The sequence below is a fragment of the Amaranthus tricolor genome, chromosome 10 (assembly GCF_026212465.1).
Source record: "Amaranthus tricolor cultivar Red isolate AtriRed21 chromosome 10, ASM2621246v1, whole genome shotgun sequence".
NCBI classification, from domain to species: domain Eukaryota; kingdom Viridiplantae; phylum Streptophyta; class Magnoliopsida; order Caryophyllales; family Amaranthaceae; genus Amaranthus; species Amaranthus tricolor.
This window is the reverse complement of record NC_080056.1, coordinates 6,250,718-6,267,483: the sequence shown is the minus strand read 5'-3', so window position 1 is coordinate 6,267,483 and position 16,766 is coordinate 6,250,718. Positions and strand designations below refer to the sequence as shown.

General features: G+C 33.1%; 1 protein-coding gene across 2 annotated transcripts; it reads right to left on the bottom strand.

Annotated features, from left to right (window-relative positions):
* Positions 1–1,144: 1,144 nt before the first annotated feature.
* On the bottom strand, positions 1,145–15,303 carry LOC130825564 (uncharacterized). 2 transcript variants are annotated; one of them, XM_057690853.1, is made up of 15 exons: positions 14,840–15,303; positions 14,492–14,744; positions 14,286–14,342; positions 12,583–12,670; positions 11,884–11,950; positions 9,664–9,706; positions 8,560–8,731; positions 8,324–8,422; positions 7,421–7,483; positions 5,546–5,684; positions 2,777–2,978; positions 2,576–2,685; positions 2,436–2,475; positions 1,951–2,117; positions 1,145–1,878 (listed from the first exon to the last, which is right to left on the bottom strand). In XM_057690853.1, the coding sequence occupies exons 1-14, from the start codon at positions 14,972–14,974 to the stop codon at positions 1,963–1,965; spliced, it is 1,623 nt and encodes a 540-aa protein (XP_057546836.1). In that variant the 5' UTR covers positions 14,975–15,303; the 3' UTR covers positions 1,145–1,878; positions 1,951–1,962. The 2 variants fall into 2 exon arrangements, with proteins under 2 accessions (XP_057546836.1, XP_057546834.1); XM_057690851.1 differs by having other exon boundaries at positions 1,147–1,878; positions 1,951–2,123.
* Positions 15,304–16,766: the final 1,463 nt, after the last annotated feature.

The following is a 16,766-nucleotide window of genomic DNA, read 5'->3' as shown; positions in this document are numbered from 1 at the left end:
GCACATGGAAGTATGTGGAATGTATCCATCATCTACGAGCGAAAACGAATTGTTACATGTTCAACATTGGTGCCTTTGTTTTAGCTGATTGCAATCTAATGACCAGTCATAGGGTTGTTTGGTTCTAAGCTTTTTGGTTGGTTTTTTAGCTGGCTTTTAGTTTGTTAGTTGGTCAAACAGCAAAAAAAAGTGTTTGATAAATGGTTTTTAAAGCAACTGAAACGCTGACTTTTAAGCCAAAATGAAAAAGCTGCTCCAGCTAATTTTTTTTGTTGGTTTTTGCCTTGTTAGCCTACTTTTTCTCTAATAATTAGCCAACAGCCAATACTTAAATTTACCAAACATCTTCACAAACAGCTAGCTTTTTCAGCTAATTTAAAAACCAACAAAAACGGTTAACATTTTGAACTGGTCAAACAAGCTAACAGCCAAACACCCCATAGGCTTTAAGCTCGTGACAATGGAAAATGCTGATTTTGTTGATGATTATGACAATAGTGTCTTTGGCAAAAGTTGGAATTGATAAGTTCATAAGATCATTTTGATGAAGATGATAATATGTTTTTGCGAGTATAGTGATGATAACAGTTATTTTGATTATTATTACTCAAGTCTATAAAATTGCACATTTGCACATATTTTAAAAGTTGTAATATTAATTTTATTTTGGATACATAGTTGAGCTACAAGACAAAATACAAATATATAAATGGATAAAATAATATATATAAAAGTATATTTTTCCATTATATTTTTTCTTTGGGGACGGACATGAATTTATGAAAGGTAGGGAGGTAAATAGGTTATTAGGATGACGATCTTACTTGAAATTAATTGTGGGGCTAGGATTAAATCAGCTCGGATTCCTCTAATCATACGATTCTACAAATAAACTAAAATATACTAAAAAATTAATTATAATTAAAATTAAGTTTACTAAGTCAAATCATAAGATCAAAAAATTATTATCCTACCACTCAAAATTTTATTTCAATTAAGAGCGTAAAATCCTACCAATATCTTTGTTTAATTTTATTAACAAATTCACATGCTTTTTTGACCATCTATATTGATAAAAATATATCCTTTATTTCGATAAGACCAAAGATTATAATAAAGAATACTAAAATGATTCATAATTTATCATGTGTACTTTTAAAGGCCAATCAAAAACAACATTTTTATTGTAACTAACAATTATACAAGTTGCCTACATTCAATCACGATCCCGATCTTATCGTAGGGACTTGGGAGCCACTTGATTCAATGAAATGGTGTGATTATGTTTCAAAGAAACACATTTTTGGCATTCTATCACTATCTCTGTTTCCTCTCATACATTTTCATCTCAAAAGAAAAAAATCAGTTACTACAATTTGGCATCATCAATCATCAACAGAAGCAGTCAAAAACCCAGAAAAATTATTCATAATCAAAGTAAAAATAAGCCAATTCCCAACTTTAAAACCTAAAATCTAATTTAATTAAAAAAATAATATAAGCTAACATAAGCTAATATTGAAAACCCTTAAAATTAAGAGCCTTGTACGTTCGGACAATTTTTACTCGACGATAACCACTCTTTGATCAACATTACATGTTCGTATTTTTTTCCAACACTTCATAGTTATACATCATCAAAGGGGATTTCAGAATAGTAAACCTCAAACGAGAAACGAACAATAAGTCACCTCCCACAACCTAGAGATCGAGAAGCTAATAGCCGCATAAATAAACCCTGGCCTTGATGCATTCGGCTACCAGAATATGAGTTGCATGTTGCATCAGTTGAACCTCGTTTTGAAACATGACAAAAGATCTGCACATCACTTATTTACACTTCCACATGTATTCTCGTACCGAGTTACGTGAATAGAGCTGCATAAAATAGATATTAGGTCAAAAACATAAAAATCGGCTATAAAAAACAATTATGGTGCAGATACAAACCTTTAGATGACTTCAGAAGTAATCAGTATCTGAGTCGTTTCCATCACTATCTTGTTCATATATTTGATATTCACCATCATCATCACCGGGAAACATATGAGAAACACCTGAGGATGGGAACCTTTCAAATAATTCTTGCAGATAGTTTCTTGAAGTATTCCCTTTGCCTACATCTTAACTATGTTAAGAGAAAACATAGTATAGAAGATGAGCATCTAATGAGAGCAAAGTGAACTACACATAAATAAGATGGTTAAATTGTACAAAAGTGGTTCACAAGGCCAGAGTAGTGTCACATGATTCGCTAATTGCCTTGCGAATCGCAAATTGCAAAAAGTGAATTATGATCGGTTTTAGGCTATTTTTGAACCATTTTAAGCGAATCGCCGAATCCAAACGGCGAACTAACTAGCGAATTATGTTTCACTGGCCAAAATCTACTTTAATTCACAATATTATTGATAATTAACATGATACGAGGATACTAGAATCAGACTGCATGTTGTAATCAGCATCCTCTCCGTCCTACAAAAGATTAAAGTCGGAAAACATGATAAGAACATCACCTAATGCAAGAATGGTCAGCTATCTATGGAAATTTGGACTAAAGCTACCAAGTACTCACTATGTTAGTGTAATCTATGTCCAATTCTTCTTCACCATCTTCATCCTCAATTTCATTTTCTTCTTCTTCATCATCATTATCTTCTATTTTATCTTCATCAACAGTGAGCTCTGCGAAGATCAAATTATGCAATACATCAAAAATAAGAGAAAGGAGCAACTATCAACGTAAGTTTTCTATACTGATGAAGATATTCAAAACCTTGATTAGCTGACGATTCACCATCTTCACCAGGCTTGAGATTCTTTACATTGGCGCGCATCTTTTTTGACTTCTCAAATCTTTCAGAAACAGATTTAAGCAAACTTGCAGCACCATCTAGAGGATACACTGATAGAAACCTCACCGCGACACGTAATCTTAAAATATCAAGAGTATATGATGCGAACCATCCCGTAGAACACTGTAAAAGTAGCAAAATTTTAACATGAACATACAAACAGAAAATAAATGGCAGTTGAGCAGACTTCTTTCTGAAACAATTGAAGAACCACAAAAGTAACAATATCTGGAAAGAACACGGCTACAACTAAACCACAAAACTAACATCTAACATAGCCCTCACTTATCATCAGAGAGAGCAAGTGAAACTGAGATTGAAAAAGCTAAATTTTCTTTTTTTTAGCTGTTAATGGTATAACCACCCACATCAGAACAAATACATTATCGTGGTTTGTCCACTATGTGTTTAGCTATGTGCATGAGCCACATCATCTAAGGAAGAGTTTATTTGCTGCTTACTTGAGAAAGCCAAGCGAAGAGGGGTTATAATGTGGCCATACGGCGGATATCAGTTCATCTTCTTCCTCTTTTCTCCTCTCTCCATTAAAGCCAGAGGTAAGCTCCTTGTTTCTAAATTTTTTTCTTAGTTTCTCAACTAACAACAACAGGCTTCACACCATAAGTTCACCGATCGAACAGAATGGGGTTGCTAGAGATCTAGGTTGCATTTAACCCACGATCTGGGACGAGCATTCCCGATCGTGAAACGGGGCCCTTTCGCGATCCAGGTAACATAGACTTAACAGATTATCATTACCACTTGATACCACTCCTTTTAAGTGGTAATAGAAGGGAATGAAGATTAGGAAGAAAAGGATATCTTTGAAGTTGGACAAGCATGTGCATGAACTTTTTTATACAGGCTTCATCATCATTACCACTATTTAATACCGTCGTGCAGTTAGAGTTATGATTTGTTTACCTTGTCGGGTAATTTTAAACCCATTCAGAGCATGAATATAAATCAGATTGAGATTCATATTTTTAATTTATTTTTGTGAGTGGCACTAATTTGGAATGGTTTGAGTGTGGCGAGAGTTAGTGTGATCATATGAGTGAAACCGAAATGTGTTTGTGCAAGTATATTGCTTGGTGCTGTTTGCCCCAGACCCTTTGAAAGTGTGCGAGTGAATCACAACAAAACAAAGCAGTTGTTTAAGAGGCGGATTATTCCTTTTCATACAATAAAGACCAGTTTCCAGTTTTCAAGTAAGACTTGCGAAGTTGGACTTGCACCGGAATATTCATATCCCGACTAAGGTAACTTGTTACTTAAATTCCGAACATGTCATAACCAACAATCAGTGCATTTGGCATCAAAACTAGATCATGGAGTACCCTGGAGATTTTTGCAAGAGGTACTCCTGTTACCCAGCAGACGAGATCAAGGAATTTATGTTTTTTTTTTTGGCCAAAAGTCCAACCACCTTTGCAAAATTATTTCGTAGTAAAGCATAGATCAAAAATGTGGTTTTAAAGAAGGTCGTTGTAACAGTCACAAAAGTCCTATTGTGGCCATGATTGTTGAAAGCTCAATAACCTTTAGTTTTACAATAAAACTATAGTACGATGACACAAGAGTATTTTGCACTATGAGGCTAAGTTTCAATATTGATCCTCTTATTATTGTGGTTCATCTTTAATTCTGTAAATTATAAGATGTCAGATTTTGCAGATCGTTCCTTAGATCCTAAGGACAACCTTAGATTGGGAACAGAGTTATGAGAGATTCTTTGACTACAAGAGCACTTTGCAGAACCAAAAAATTCACATTTGCCCAGTTAAAGTGCATGGGGCAAGATAACTATGGTCAAACTCAAAATATCTACGAAGATAAGGATAAGGTCAATACATGGGTCAAACTCAAAACACCTATGAAGCAAAGGTTCATTCCATCCACTTACAAGCAACAGTTATTTGTTAGATGAAACTCTACATCAAGAACGGCAAACAATGGTTGTATAACTGTATGATTTTATGATAGACTGTTAAAATGTCTCATTAAATCATGTACTTTTTATGTTTATCTAAAGTTTTACATGATGTTTGCTACCAAGGGTCAATTGAAAGCATCCTCTTTATTATTACTATTATTACTAAAAAGGGTAAAGTCATGTACATCCGAACCCTAAAACTTCACTTAAGTGGGAGCCACTTAATGACATTGGGTAAATAGAATGTTGTATTGAAAAAATATTTAATTTTGCGTCACACTCGAAGTTAAAAAGATCAATGTATTGTAGTAATGAAGAAAATTTACAACCAACTTTAAAGTAAAATTTCTCGTTATATACACTTCAAGTTTTAGTCTAGCGGTTATTTGATCATCATAACCAATATAGGGAGGCTTTATAGTATACTTAAGTAAAAAAACAAAAGATGAGGAAGTACTCCTCGGGTCCTTATTAAATACAACACTTGAATTTTTTTACACTGTTCATAAGCCAACTTTGTTCTAAGTTTTCTCACTTATTTGTAGGAAATTATAGTCGAGGGTTTGTTAGATTCGTCTAAAAATGTATTTTCAATTTTTGATGTCAAAAATGAAATTATTAGTGTTTAGAGTATTACGTTAGGTCACGTGAAAACTTAATATGGCATTTAAATAGTATCGGAAGAAGTATTTAGATAACTAAGAACAAATGTCACCACACCACTTCAATAAAAAAGAACAAGCAAGGAACTCACAGAGCAAACAGTGTTGTTTGGAGGTTTTTGTATCTCTTTTTGGATGTATTCATCCACAAGTTCAGAAAGTTGAAAATATGTCTGGCATTTGTAAGGGAAAGCCTGAAATGAGCATAAATCCTCCCACTTGTGCTTTTTTCTGTAATATTAGTGATCATGAGTAGAAAAACAATTACTATTTCATATACAAACCACACAAATAAAAAATCTAAACACCAACTGAATACTTTGCAAGAAGGAAAGAACAAAACTATTAGGGACCTTTGGTATTGGGTTTTGAAGTCAAGGAAAGGTATTCAACACTTATTTCCCTTATCAAGTGTTTCTTTGAAGTTATTAACTTTTTTGCAATGCCCTTTTTTCCTTTTACAGTTTTGAACTACCCAAATTCTTTACTCCCTCTACAAATTCTCAAAAGAGACACTCTTTGAGAGACCTCACTAAATGGGCTGGCCCAACCAATTAAAAAAAAAAGAAAGTCTTGTATGACATCGTTTTACCATAAAAAGGGTCCATACATACATCTCATTTATCTAATTGATCACTTTAAAATTGTAAGTGATCACGTTAAGGTTACTGTTAATCACTTTAAAAGTATAAAACGTGATCACTTTGAACTGTAGAAAGAGATCACTTTAAAATTATAAGTGATCACTTTAAAACTGTAATTAATCAATTTAAGATTACAATTGATTACTTTAAGATTGTAAATAATCACTTAAATGTTATAAGTAATTTACTTTAATACTGTAAAAGTACAATAAGTCAACCCAATGAGATTCGTGAAACGTCTCAATTGAGAATGTGTTAATAAAGGATGATAAATATTTAAAACAAAAAAATATAAAATAGTAACTATTCTGCTAGTTTTTCACTTCTCCAAACCATCCGTGGTTGTTCTCCTTTTTCTTCATCAAACCATCCATGATTTTTCTCCTTCTTCGCCATCAAATTATTCATGACTACTCTCTTTCTTCTCCAATTCAATTTTCACCATTAAGATCACAAAAAGAATTTGAGCTATGATTCAACCATTTAACCCTAACCGCCATTAATATCACCTTTCTTCTCTCTCTCTTCCACCATTGTTAACACCATAATTTGCTAGCCAAAATCTTTCATATACAGCTTAATAATTTTTTAAATGTAAAAGAAAAAAAAGAAAAACTAAAACTTCCATAATTTACTTACAAGTTACAACATACAATAGAAGAGGAAATATGCTTCAAACACTCTGTATCAACTCTGGACAATTTCTAATCACTCAACAAGAGAAGTATAAACTTGTCACAGTCAAAACATGAAAAAAAAAAAACATAAATCATGAAAAGATGAAAGAAAAGTTTGGGGATCAAAACCCAGAAGGAAAAGGTATAATTTATTAAAAACATCAGAGAAAGGAAAGTTTAAGTAGTATAAAAATCAACAAAATTTTAAAGGCATAATTTAGTGTTTTAACCATAAAAATAAGTATTTTAAGTACCAAGTAGGTGTTACTATAATTCATGCAAAAAATAAATGAGACTTTTAAGATCAAGCGTACGTGTTTTAACCATCCAAAGTAGGTATTTTAAGAACTTGGTTCTCAACAAGCACAGTATACATTATTCAATGTACAGCACAATCATCTTATGCACTTTCATGCACAATGTACAATCATCTCTCTCTAATAGTATCACATTATAACTGCTATGCCAACTCATCAACAAGATCAGAGCTCTAATTTAACAACCTGATAATTTGGTCACCAAACATCAACCTGGACAATTTAGTCTTGAAAAACAACCTAGATAATTTATCACCAAAAGACATAAATCCGAAAAACCATCAAAAGAAATATGAACAAACTTTATCAATTATCAACGGATAACTTACCCGCTAGCCGCATCACAATACCCTCTCAAAGGTGGGGGAACCCTGAAATCAATTCTTTGATATCTGCCAGAGATTCAAATATTTTATCAAAATCCAGGTTCAACAGGCCATCCAACCATCCAAATCTCCTTGTTAAAAATCAACAAGAGGGAATCAAAAAAGAAATATTTTGCAGTATCAAGTCCCAATAACATCATGACTTGGCACTGACCAAAAGAGCTCCAGCATTGTCATGTGAAGCAGATAAAAAATGAGCAACTTTGTTCTTTGTACTTTATGCTTTAGCAATTGTGAGTTATGAGCCAAGCTAACTTCTCGAAAATGAGGACAAATTTGGTACCAAAGTAAGCTAAAAAATTTTATATGTTTCATATAGATTGATTGGTGAGAAACAGAAAGTGTACAATCCTAAAAGTACTAATAGCCCTCAAAAGAAAGGTGCGGAAATGGAGAGGAAAATTTGTGTGCAGATAGAGCAAAATGTCCACACCACAAGGAACCTAAAAGGACCTAATCTCATAAGCAATACAAACAAATTGCAAACTCCAAAAAGCAAAGTATTTAAGTAAGGAAGTGACAATGCATACTTCAAAAATCAAAGTTCCCAAGTAAGCAAGTGTAAAAACTATCACAAAAACTTGCATCTTCTGTATGATTGGCAATAATAGATTCTCGTTACTGACAAAGAATATGTCAAGCAAGTTATTTTCAGGGCATAAATCATGTTTCAAGGCATAAATCATACTCAATCTTATACATTAAAGTTGACTAACTACAGCTATCTAGTTCAACAGAAGAAGAAAAACTGGAAAAATTTACTACAGTTCAACTAATGTGGCAAAATGCAAAAACTAGATTAAATAATGTATCAACAAAAATTTAAATTATAATATGCAATCTTACATGCGAGATTCAGGATCCTTACGAGGGTCATAACCTTTTCTGATCCAGAACCTATGAAATGGTCCACTTCCAAAGTAGTATGCACTCCGGAACAGGAGCCTGTGCGTCAAATAGCATCAAACAGCAGAGTAATAAGCCACAAGCAATACATGTAGATATATAGGCCTACATACTCATGCCACATAAACTTTAGAAGAATAACAATAAGACAACAACGAAAGAAATATAGACTATACCTTTTCAGCATATGCTCTCCGAATTTCAAACCATCATTACACAAGCGTTCCTTGATAGAACTTCTTGGCCATATGGGACGTTCCTCAAACAATTTGGACACAGCCATCTGCCATTTCCATTGATCTGTTCCTTGTGGTATATGCTGATCCCAATTCACCCGTTTAGGGATCTGTATGATTGTTAAGCAACACCAGAGGGGGAAATGCAACGAAAATAATTCTTGCAACAGTCTTAGACGTGGAAAAATTGAGTGGTTTTGCTGCCTTGTTGGCTAGCTCATACAGATGAATCAGCGTAGAAAAGAGACTTGTATACCAGAATTTAGGCTAGGGATCAATATAAGAAAGGATTGAACCAGCACTTCTTTACTCCTCCAGAATTTGATACATATGGGTTCTAGTTTTTGGCAACAGAATTCAGAGTTCATTTTTTTGGATTATCTCTATCCAATTTCTCAGTCCAACATATAAAATTCAATTCAATATCGCATGTAAGAGAAACTTTGAATTTGTACTATTTTCCTATGAATGAAAGAGTATTTACACTCAAGTAAATAGCCCTTCATCAAAAGATCCACCCCATTTTTCAGGCATACCCCTCTATGGCCTTCCATTTTAAAAAATTAAAATGCACCCTTCTCCCCTTATTTCTTGTCAGCAGATCTTGCAGCAAATTCATAAGTTCAAGTGGAGGATGTCTGGTTCCAAGTCTAACCTAGGCCATAATGGATAGAAAAGTGTGCTCTTTGAAAGTGATAGCAAATTAGTTGAAAAGATTAATTAGAATGACAGAGAAATCAGAAGATGAACTAATCTCACTACTTGTTGCAGTGTTTAGAGATGTTGGGAGCAAGTTAATGCAAAATGCAAGGCCGGACGCAAAGGCAAAGGAAGCTGGGATGAAAGCTGCAATGGATGGACGTTTGTAACCCCTGACTTGAGCCCTTCTATTCAAAATTAATCTATTGAATTTGTATGTTTGAACTATGAACGCAAATCCTAACCCATTCAGTTGAATAACCCCTTTCCCCAGTTTAATTAACTAAAAGACCTGATATGAACAATTTTAAAGCTTTTAGAAATATCTAGTCCAAGAGAGGATATCTTTTATGTTGAAATCAATAGCGAGACATGGTTCAATATCCATCTGCATCAAGAAAAAAGAGATATCAGAACTCAGTCATGTACAATCCACCTACACAGACTAACAAGAACGTCATTGTCTCCATAACCATCATTCAGAAACACAAACTAGATAGCAGTTATTTCAACTATCAAGCACGAAACAATTCCATTTCAAGCCCTGTGAAGAACAAAAGCTATAATTCCATTTTTTTTCTTTTTCACTTCCAATACTTCCTTTCTCAGCTACAATCTCTCCTTATCACTCTTCTCATCAATCATCACATAGGCCCCAACTTTATCTCTCTCCTCCCTTTAATTTTTGTGCCTCTCCCTTACATTACGACTAAAACAAAGGAGGAAGTAGGACCTATATATTGAACAATTGACTTAGCAGCTCCAAATCGGTTTTTAGCTATCTTGACAGACTAAAACAAATACCATAAAGGTCAACATCAATTAAATTTGTAAGCATGACACACAGTTGTTTTTCAGTTGTGACTCATGACGTCATTTAACCACAAGTACCCGAGTTGGATCCTTGACAATTGAATATGAGTAGGACACTTCAACACTTCATTTTAGACCAAGAACATGAAAAATTTATTAAACATCCCAGTCCAACATTTGGACACATACCCCAATGTTTAATAAGAACTTGACTTACGACTACAAGAAAAAGAAAAAAAAATTGTTTCACTTAATTAAGATCAACTGACAATTCATTAAACGTCAAGTTTGTTTGGACCCATACCCATTTTTAGTTCTTACACGAAATTCAAAAATGTTTCTCTTAATTTATGTCTACCAGAAAATTAAAAAAATAAAAAAAAAGAAGCAAATTTAAGCTCCTCGAAAACACTTAAAACTTAGGAAATACCCCTTCCAATATATGACCATATGTGCGCATCAACACCCATGGAAGTAAAATGTGTAAACCTTTATGAAATAGATGGCATATTTAATTCCACGTGTTTTGCTTTTCTCCGAGCATAAATAAAATAGGGTATTAATTCTCAGTTGCATCACTGCATTATCAACATAGTTTGGATTACAGCAAATGTAGTATTACATTGCAACAAACTTCTATGCCTGTTTGCAAGACATTCCACAACCATTAGCATGATGCATCCAAGATTCAAAACCCTGTTTCAAGACGACATTCAAACCCATTTTGTCCCAGAACACATATACAAATCTAGGATGTTTTATGACTAGAGAATGATAGAAGCAGTGTCGTATAAGGCCTGGACATAGGCATGCCTAATTAACACTAAAAACATCAGTCCACCACTAGAACTTGTTGAAAACAGAATCTAATGAACCTAGACCAGTCTTGTCAAAACAGCTGGGCATGAGGATTTCTGTTTACGTCGTTTTAGGATAGTTATTTATGGGAAGGGTCGGCTTCTGGTCGGGTCGTTTCTGATTTGAGTGAGTCGGGGTTAAACGGGTCAAGGGTTTTAGAACGTACTTTATTATTACTAAAAATTTCAAAAAAGATATATTTAAAAAATATTTTTTTCCTTATATCATTTTTGAGGCTTTAAGAAGGATATAATGACTCAAATTAGAAAGAATGACTTGAAATTTAGTGGTTCTCGACCTAAAAATGGTAGCGTGAAACTGAAGATTTTGAGCAACTCGGAAAACAGGTCATGGTTTGACCTCTTTTTTGGTTATTCATGTCGGGTCATTTTTAGGTTACAAGTCAAATTTTCAGGTTATGATCCACAAATTTTAATTGAATTTCGGATCAATTTCCGGTTGGATTAAAAATCAACACATCTAAATAAAACATTAAAGCATGTCAAAAAGAAATATATTGTGATCCATTGAAGATTATTACCTACAGAGAAGCAAGTTATTATTTGAAATCATAATGGAATGGAAGTATGGAATTGAGAATCAAAAGAAGCTCTTTAAAATATGAAATATCAGTACTTAAGTGTTACCAAAAGGACCTTCTTGCTTTCATAATACAAGCATAAGTAGTATGTAGTTCATGAGCCATCAAAACATATTTCAACTTCCAGGTATTTAAATCAAAATTCTCCTACTACAAGTTCGTTGGTTATTTTCCCTTGCCGTCAGCAAAAGAAACAACCAAGTATACTAGTATGGCACCCGATATTCACATCCTATCAATGGCTGCTCACATTTCTCATCACTAAAAAAGGAGCAACATCAAAAAAAGAATACCTCCCAGCGATGCTGGACAACTCCCTCCAATTTCTTTTTAGAACTCAATGTGTTTGATGGCTTCAACCTGAGCAATATATAAGCAAGCATAAATAATGAGATCAAACCAATTTTAATCAAGCCCACATTTGGGCTGACTTAAATCTTAGGAATATATTATTACATGTAAACCCCGATTCTTCAAATGGAATATGTTGAAAAATAAATCAAAATTCATTAAAACCATATTAAACCAAAAGGTGAAAGCAATCAAAACATACTAGCAGCTAATATATCTAAGCAAATTTGATGAATCACAAGAAAAACAACATGAATCTGCTAGTTAATTTTTTTTCCCCTTATTTCCACTATGGCCACATATATAAATAATTAAAGAAAACATTCATATTTATCTAGCTTTAAGTGTGTTCATATACAGGAACTCAAAAATGGCAATTCAAACCTTTCCCATGCATCTTGCCAGCATTAATCATGATTACAGGATCATCTAGATTCTCTTAAAACTTTAAATGTCAAATAAAAAAAGTTGCGCTAGATGGCTAAATAAAATACTTTCCATACTATTTGTCATTGGAACTTTAAAAATTAAAACTAGCCGAATAACACCAAACATCTAGTAAGACCAAAAGGCACAAGCAATTAATTTAACATCCACATTTGCTTCTATTCAGAAATGCTTATAGAAGAAAACCATCTTACACTATATTATCGGGAACATCTTTCAACGAAAATAGTGGAGGAACCAGCACCATCAAATTTTCATCATCCGCATCAAGATCATCCTTTTCTAAAAGAGTAATTAGAGAAAATTGAAGAAATATAATTTATGACCGAATGAAAATATACTACTCCTCACTGTTACAAATTAGTTGTTACGTATGACTTTTCTTATCATCCCAATTTAATTAATCATATTTCAATGAAGTTTCTCTCAAGAAACCTAAAATCTAGCCTATTTTAACGTATTCACACTTCATAATAATTTAAATAAGCACTTAAAAGAAAATTTTGGGAGGAATTAGATTGGTTGATGCAAAATATAAAAACATCAAAGGAGTTATATATTAGCGGTAACTTGAAAGATCATGTTGCTTTGAGAGTGTTTAGATATGAAGCGATATGAGATAGTAAATTTTGGATTTTGCACTAGTATATAATTTGGTAGCACTTACCACTTAGCATGTGTATTATAAAACATGAAAAAATTTTATGACTTATGAATTGAAATAAATTACAACTTGACAAAGAGAAATGATAAGAAAAGTTGTCTAATATGCAAGTTCTAGTAGGTAAATCCGTAAATGTGTATTCACCCGACACAAAACCGCTATGTAGCAATTAAGGGAGTGTTTGGTATGAATAATGAAAAGAACTGGAAAGGGAATTTGTTAACTAGAGTAACGGTAATAGCAAGTGTTTTTGTATAGGTTGTTTGGTATGTTTATAGAAAAGGAAACAATTTCTTGTAATCATTTAATTAATCAACGATAATTATTCTTTCTCTATCCTTAAACCAAAAATCACCTCAATTTCATTGAAACCACCAAACCCCGAGCCATGGAGCACCTATAGCACTATCATCATCACTACCAAAACCACCGGCCCCACCGCACAAACCAACACCACCAGCCCCACCACTCAAACCAACACCACCGGCCCACCACCACTATCATCATCAACTGGTAAGCTGATTTTGCCTTAAAATATGCTAAGTTCAAATAATTAAGAAAAACTTGCGAAAAACAATTATAGTTGAGCCAAGATAGAGAATGAAAACTATCAAACTTATTCAAACATCAAAAGTAGAGATAATGTCAGAGATCATGAAATGTCGAATTTTCTTTGAGAATTAGCAAAATCAACCATAATTGGCAAAAAAAATTAGGTTGAAGATGAGAGAAAATCAAGCTAATTTGTGGAAAAGGTGAGAGATCAAAAATCACAATTTCAATTGAATATCATCGCAAATCAAAGAAACAGAGAAAAGCAATGCAATCTTTCAGTTTTATTCCTTGAAAATTTCAATTGCATGCAAGAAAGAAAACAAAAAATAAAAAAAAAAATAAAAGATAGAGAAGGTTACTAAGCTTTGTTGGTTAAGCACTAACCTAATCATCAATGGTAGTTTTTGATATACAATCATTAGAGGGCAATTGTTGATCAATGGAGTTTCAAGAAGAGAGAAGGATAACAGTAATTGTTTCCGCAACTATTTGAGAGGTAACAGAGTCGGGAAACGATTGCCATCAAGTAACGGTATCGTTACCTCAACATCCCATGGTAACGGTTAATTGATTCCCTTTTCAATCTCTAAAAGTTTGATACCAAAAAGGCCCTAATTTGAGACGAGTAGTGAGTACTTAACAGCATAACCAAAAACATAGTTTCAGCAGACCTCTCACCTGTCCTCCGCGCAACATCAGCATGAACAGGAAGGACATGCTGATAATCCACCATTCCTACATCAAAAAAATGTTAAGAAATTCGCAAACCAAACAGCATTTGCACAAAAATGACAAAGCCATCCCAAAAATTCTGAGTCGGAAAATTGCAAACCAAAGTCCAAACAGAATGATCTAAAGATGGAAAGAAAACACAAGTTGCTGACCATTAAAAAAACAAGCTTCCGAGACTCGAGCAACAACATCAGCAGAAAGCACAGTTGAATTTCCAGCCTCTCCAGAACTACACTCCATAGATTGGGTAGTAGAACAATGATCATTTTGATTGTCACTATTATTCTTTCTGTATATTCTCAAAAGCAAATTGGTACAAGGACGAATATGACCAAAAGCAGGATGTGAACTAGGGTCTTCAGGACGGAAACGAAGCTCCAATTTATTTAACTTGGAACTGCGAACCTACACGAATAGCAAAATCAAAACAATTAATCATTTCAATTTGTTCAATGTTTTCAAATATTTTCCCAAAATTAATTCCAATGCTAAAAACATACCCTATCAATAGCATCAATTCCACCTAGGGTTTCCACTGCACGAGACATGGAAGAAGGATATGCAGAGTAATGAACAACGAAAACTTCATCATCAGGTAAAGACCCTGTTACAGTCCCATTTTCGATCACTCCCATGATATGGCTTGAATTCAATTTATCGAGAATGAAACTATAACTTGAATTCTTCAACTAGCTAAAGTCCTTTAGGCTTTAATTAATGCTGCTTAGGTAAATTCGTGGGTTTGAATGCTGTTTTTTGCAACCAGTTACACCCAATTGCATCCAATTAAACCCTAATACATTCAATCACTCAAACTAATTGATACCAGAATTTGTAATTGCTGGTCATGATTTCAGGAACTACAATGTATCTCACTCTATCATACCTACGCCGTCAAATCCCGCTCTATCTCGGAAAAGTACCAGCGCCACCACTGTCTTCGTTTTGATTTTTGTTTCCTGTTCTTCCGTATTTCTAACTGTTGTGAAAATTTAAATTTATATAATATATAAAATGAAAAATTACCACTATAATACAACCTTTTGTTTATTGTCTTATAATAATATCAACGTTTTATTAACCATGAATAATACCAACCTATTAGAATATGCCTAACATGTTAAAAATCAAACTATAGAAGATTATATAAAAAAAAGCTTTGGTAAAATAATTAAAAGTTAGTATTATTTTAAGAAAAAAACCCACAAAATTGATATTATTTATAATTAATCAAAAGTTCCTATTATTCTAGTTAAACATGCTTATTTCTTTAATTTTTTTTGTTTTGATTTTGATGGAGTTATATTTCTTCTAACAATTACTCCTATTTATTAAAAATATACTTGAAGTTATAAGTTTAGGTTTAGGTCATATATAATTAAAGTTATTGTAAATTAAATAACATGAGCACGCTAATCGTTTTATTAGATTTTGGTCGTTGAAAAATAAATTGATTAGCTGACTTTTAAAATAACATTTCACCAAATTTAAATTACCTTTGACTCTTGATCTAACATAGTTAATTCAACTAATTCTTTTCTCTATGATCTAACTTATTTTCAACCTTTTCAACTTCAACAACGGCAAACTCATCGATTTCTCTCCCATCCTTTCTTCCGCAAATCAAAACCTAGTAAATTTACTTATTTATTAAGTTGAGTTGGACTTAATGTCAATGTCAGCATATAATTAGAAAATATATGAGGTACACACACTCTATATGCCAATGAGATACCACCCAAAACCATATGACAATAAGAAGAAAGACTCCAATAACTTATAAAAGTGCGCTCACTATCTTGAATTCATCTACATCCCAATATCCCCTCACATGTGAACTCCCGTCAAGTTCACATGTGGGAGTAATAAGTTAAAGTATGAACATTATTCTTTTGGCCCGACCATTTTTAGTTTTTGATCAAATTGTTGCCCAGATACCATGTTAAGTTGAACTGGACTTATTGTCAATACTAACATATAATCGGAGGAAACATTAGGCGCACACACTCCCTAAGCTAATGAGATATCACCTAAAATCATATGACAATAGGAGAAAATATTCCAATTACTTATAAAGTATGCACATCATCTTGAATGAGAGAATGATATATTAATTGTTTTTTATATTTTTTGTGTCTAACTTGAATAAGACTCTTAGAAAAACAAAAAATTAATCTGCACACCATCTTGAATAAGAGAATGCTATATAATTTTTTTTTTTGACATTTTTTGTGTCTAACTTGAATAAGACTATAAAAAAAAATTTAATCTGATCGAGTAAAATAGAAAACATGATAGTGGTGTGATTTATTGTCGAAGCTTCAAGAAAGTCGCTATTTAAGCTTTAAGATTGAAGAGGAGTTAGGTCAAAGATACTGAAAAGATACATAAAATTAACTTAGATTGGATTAAAGACTAGTTTTAGAG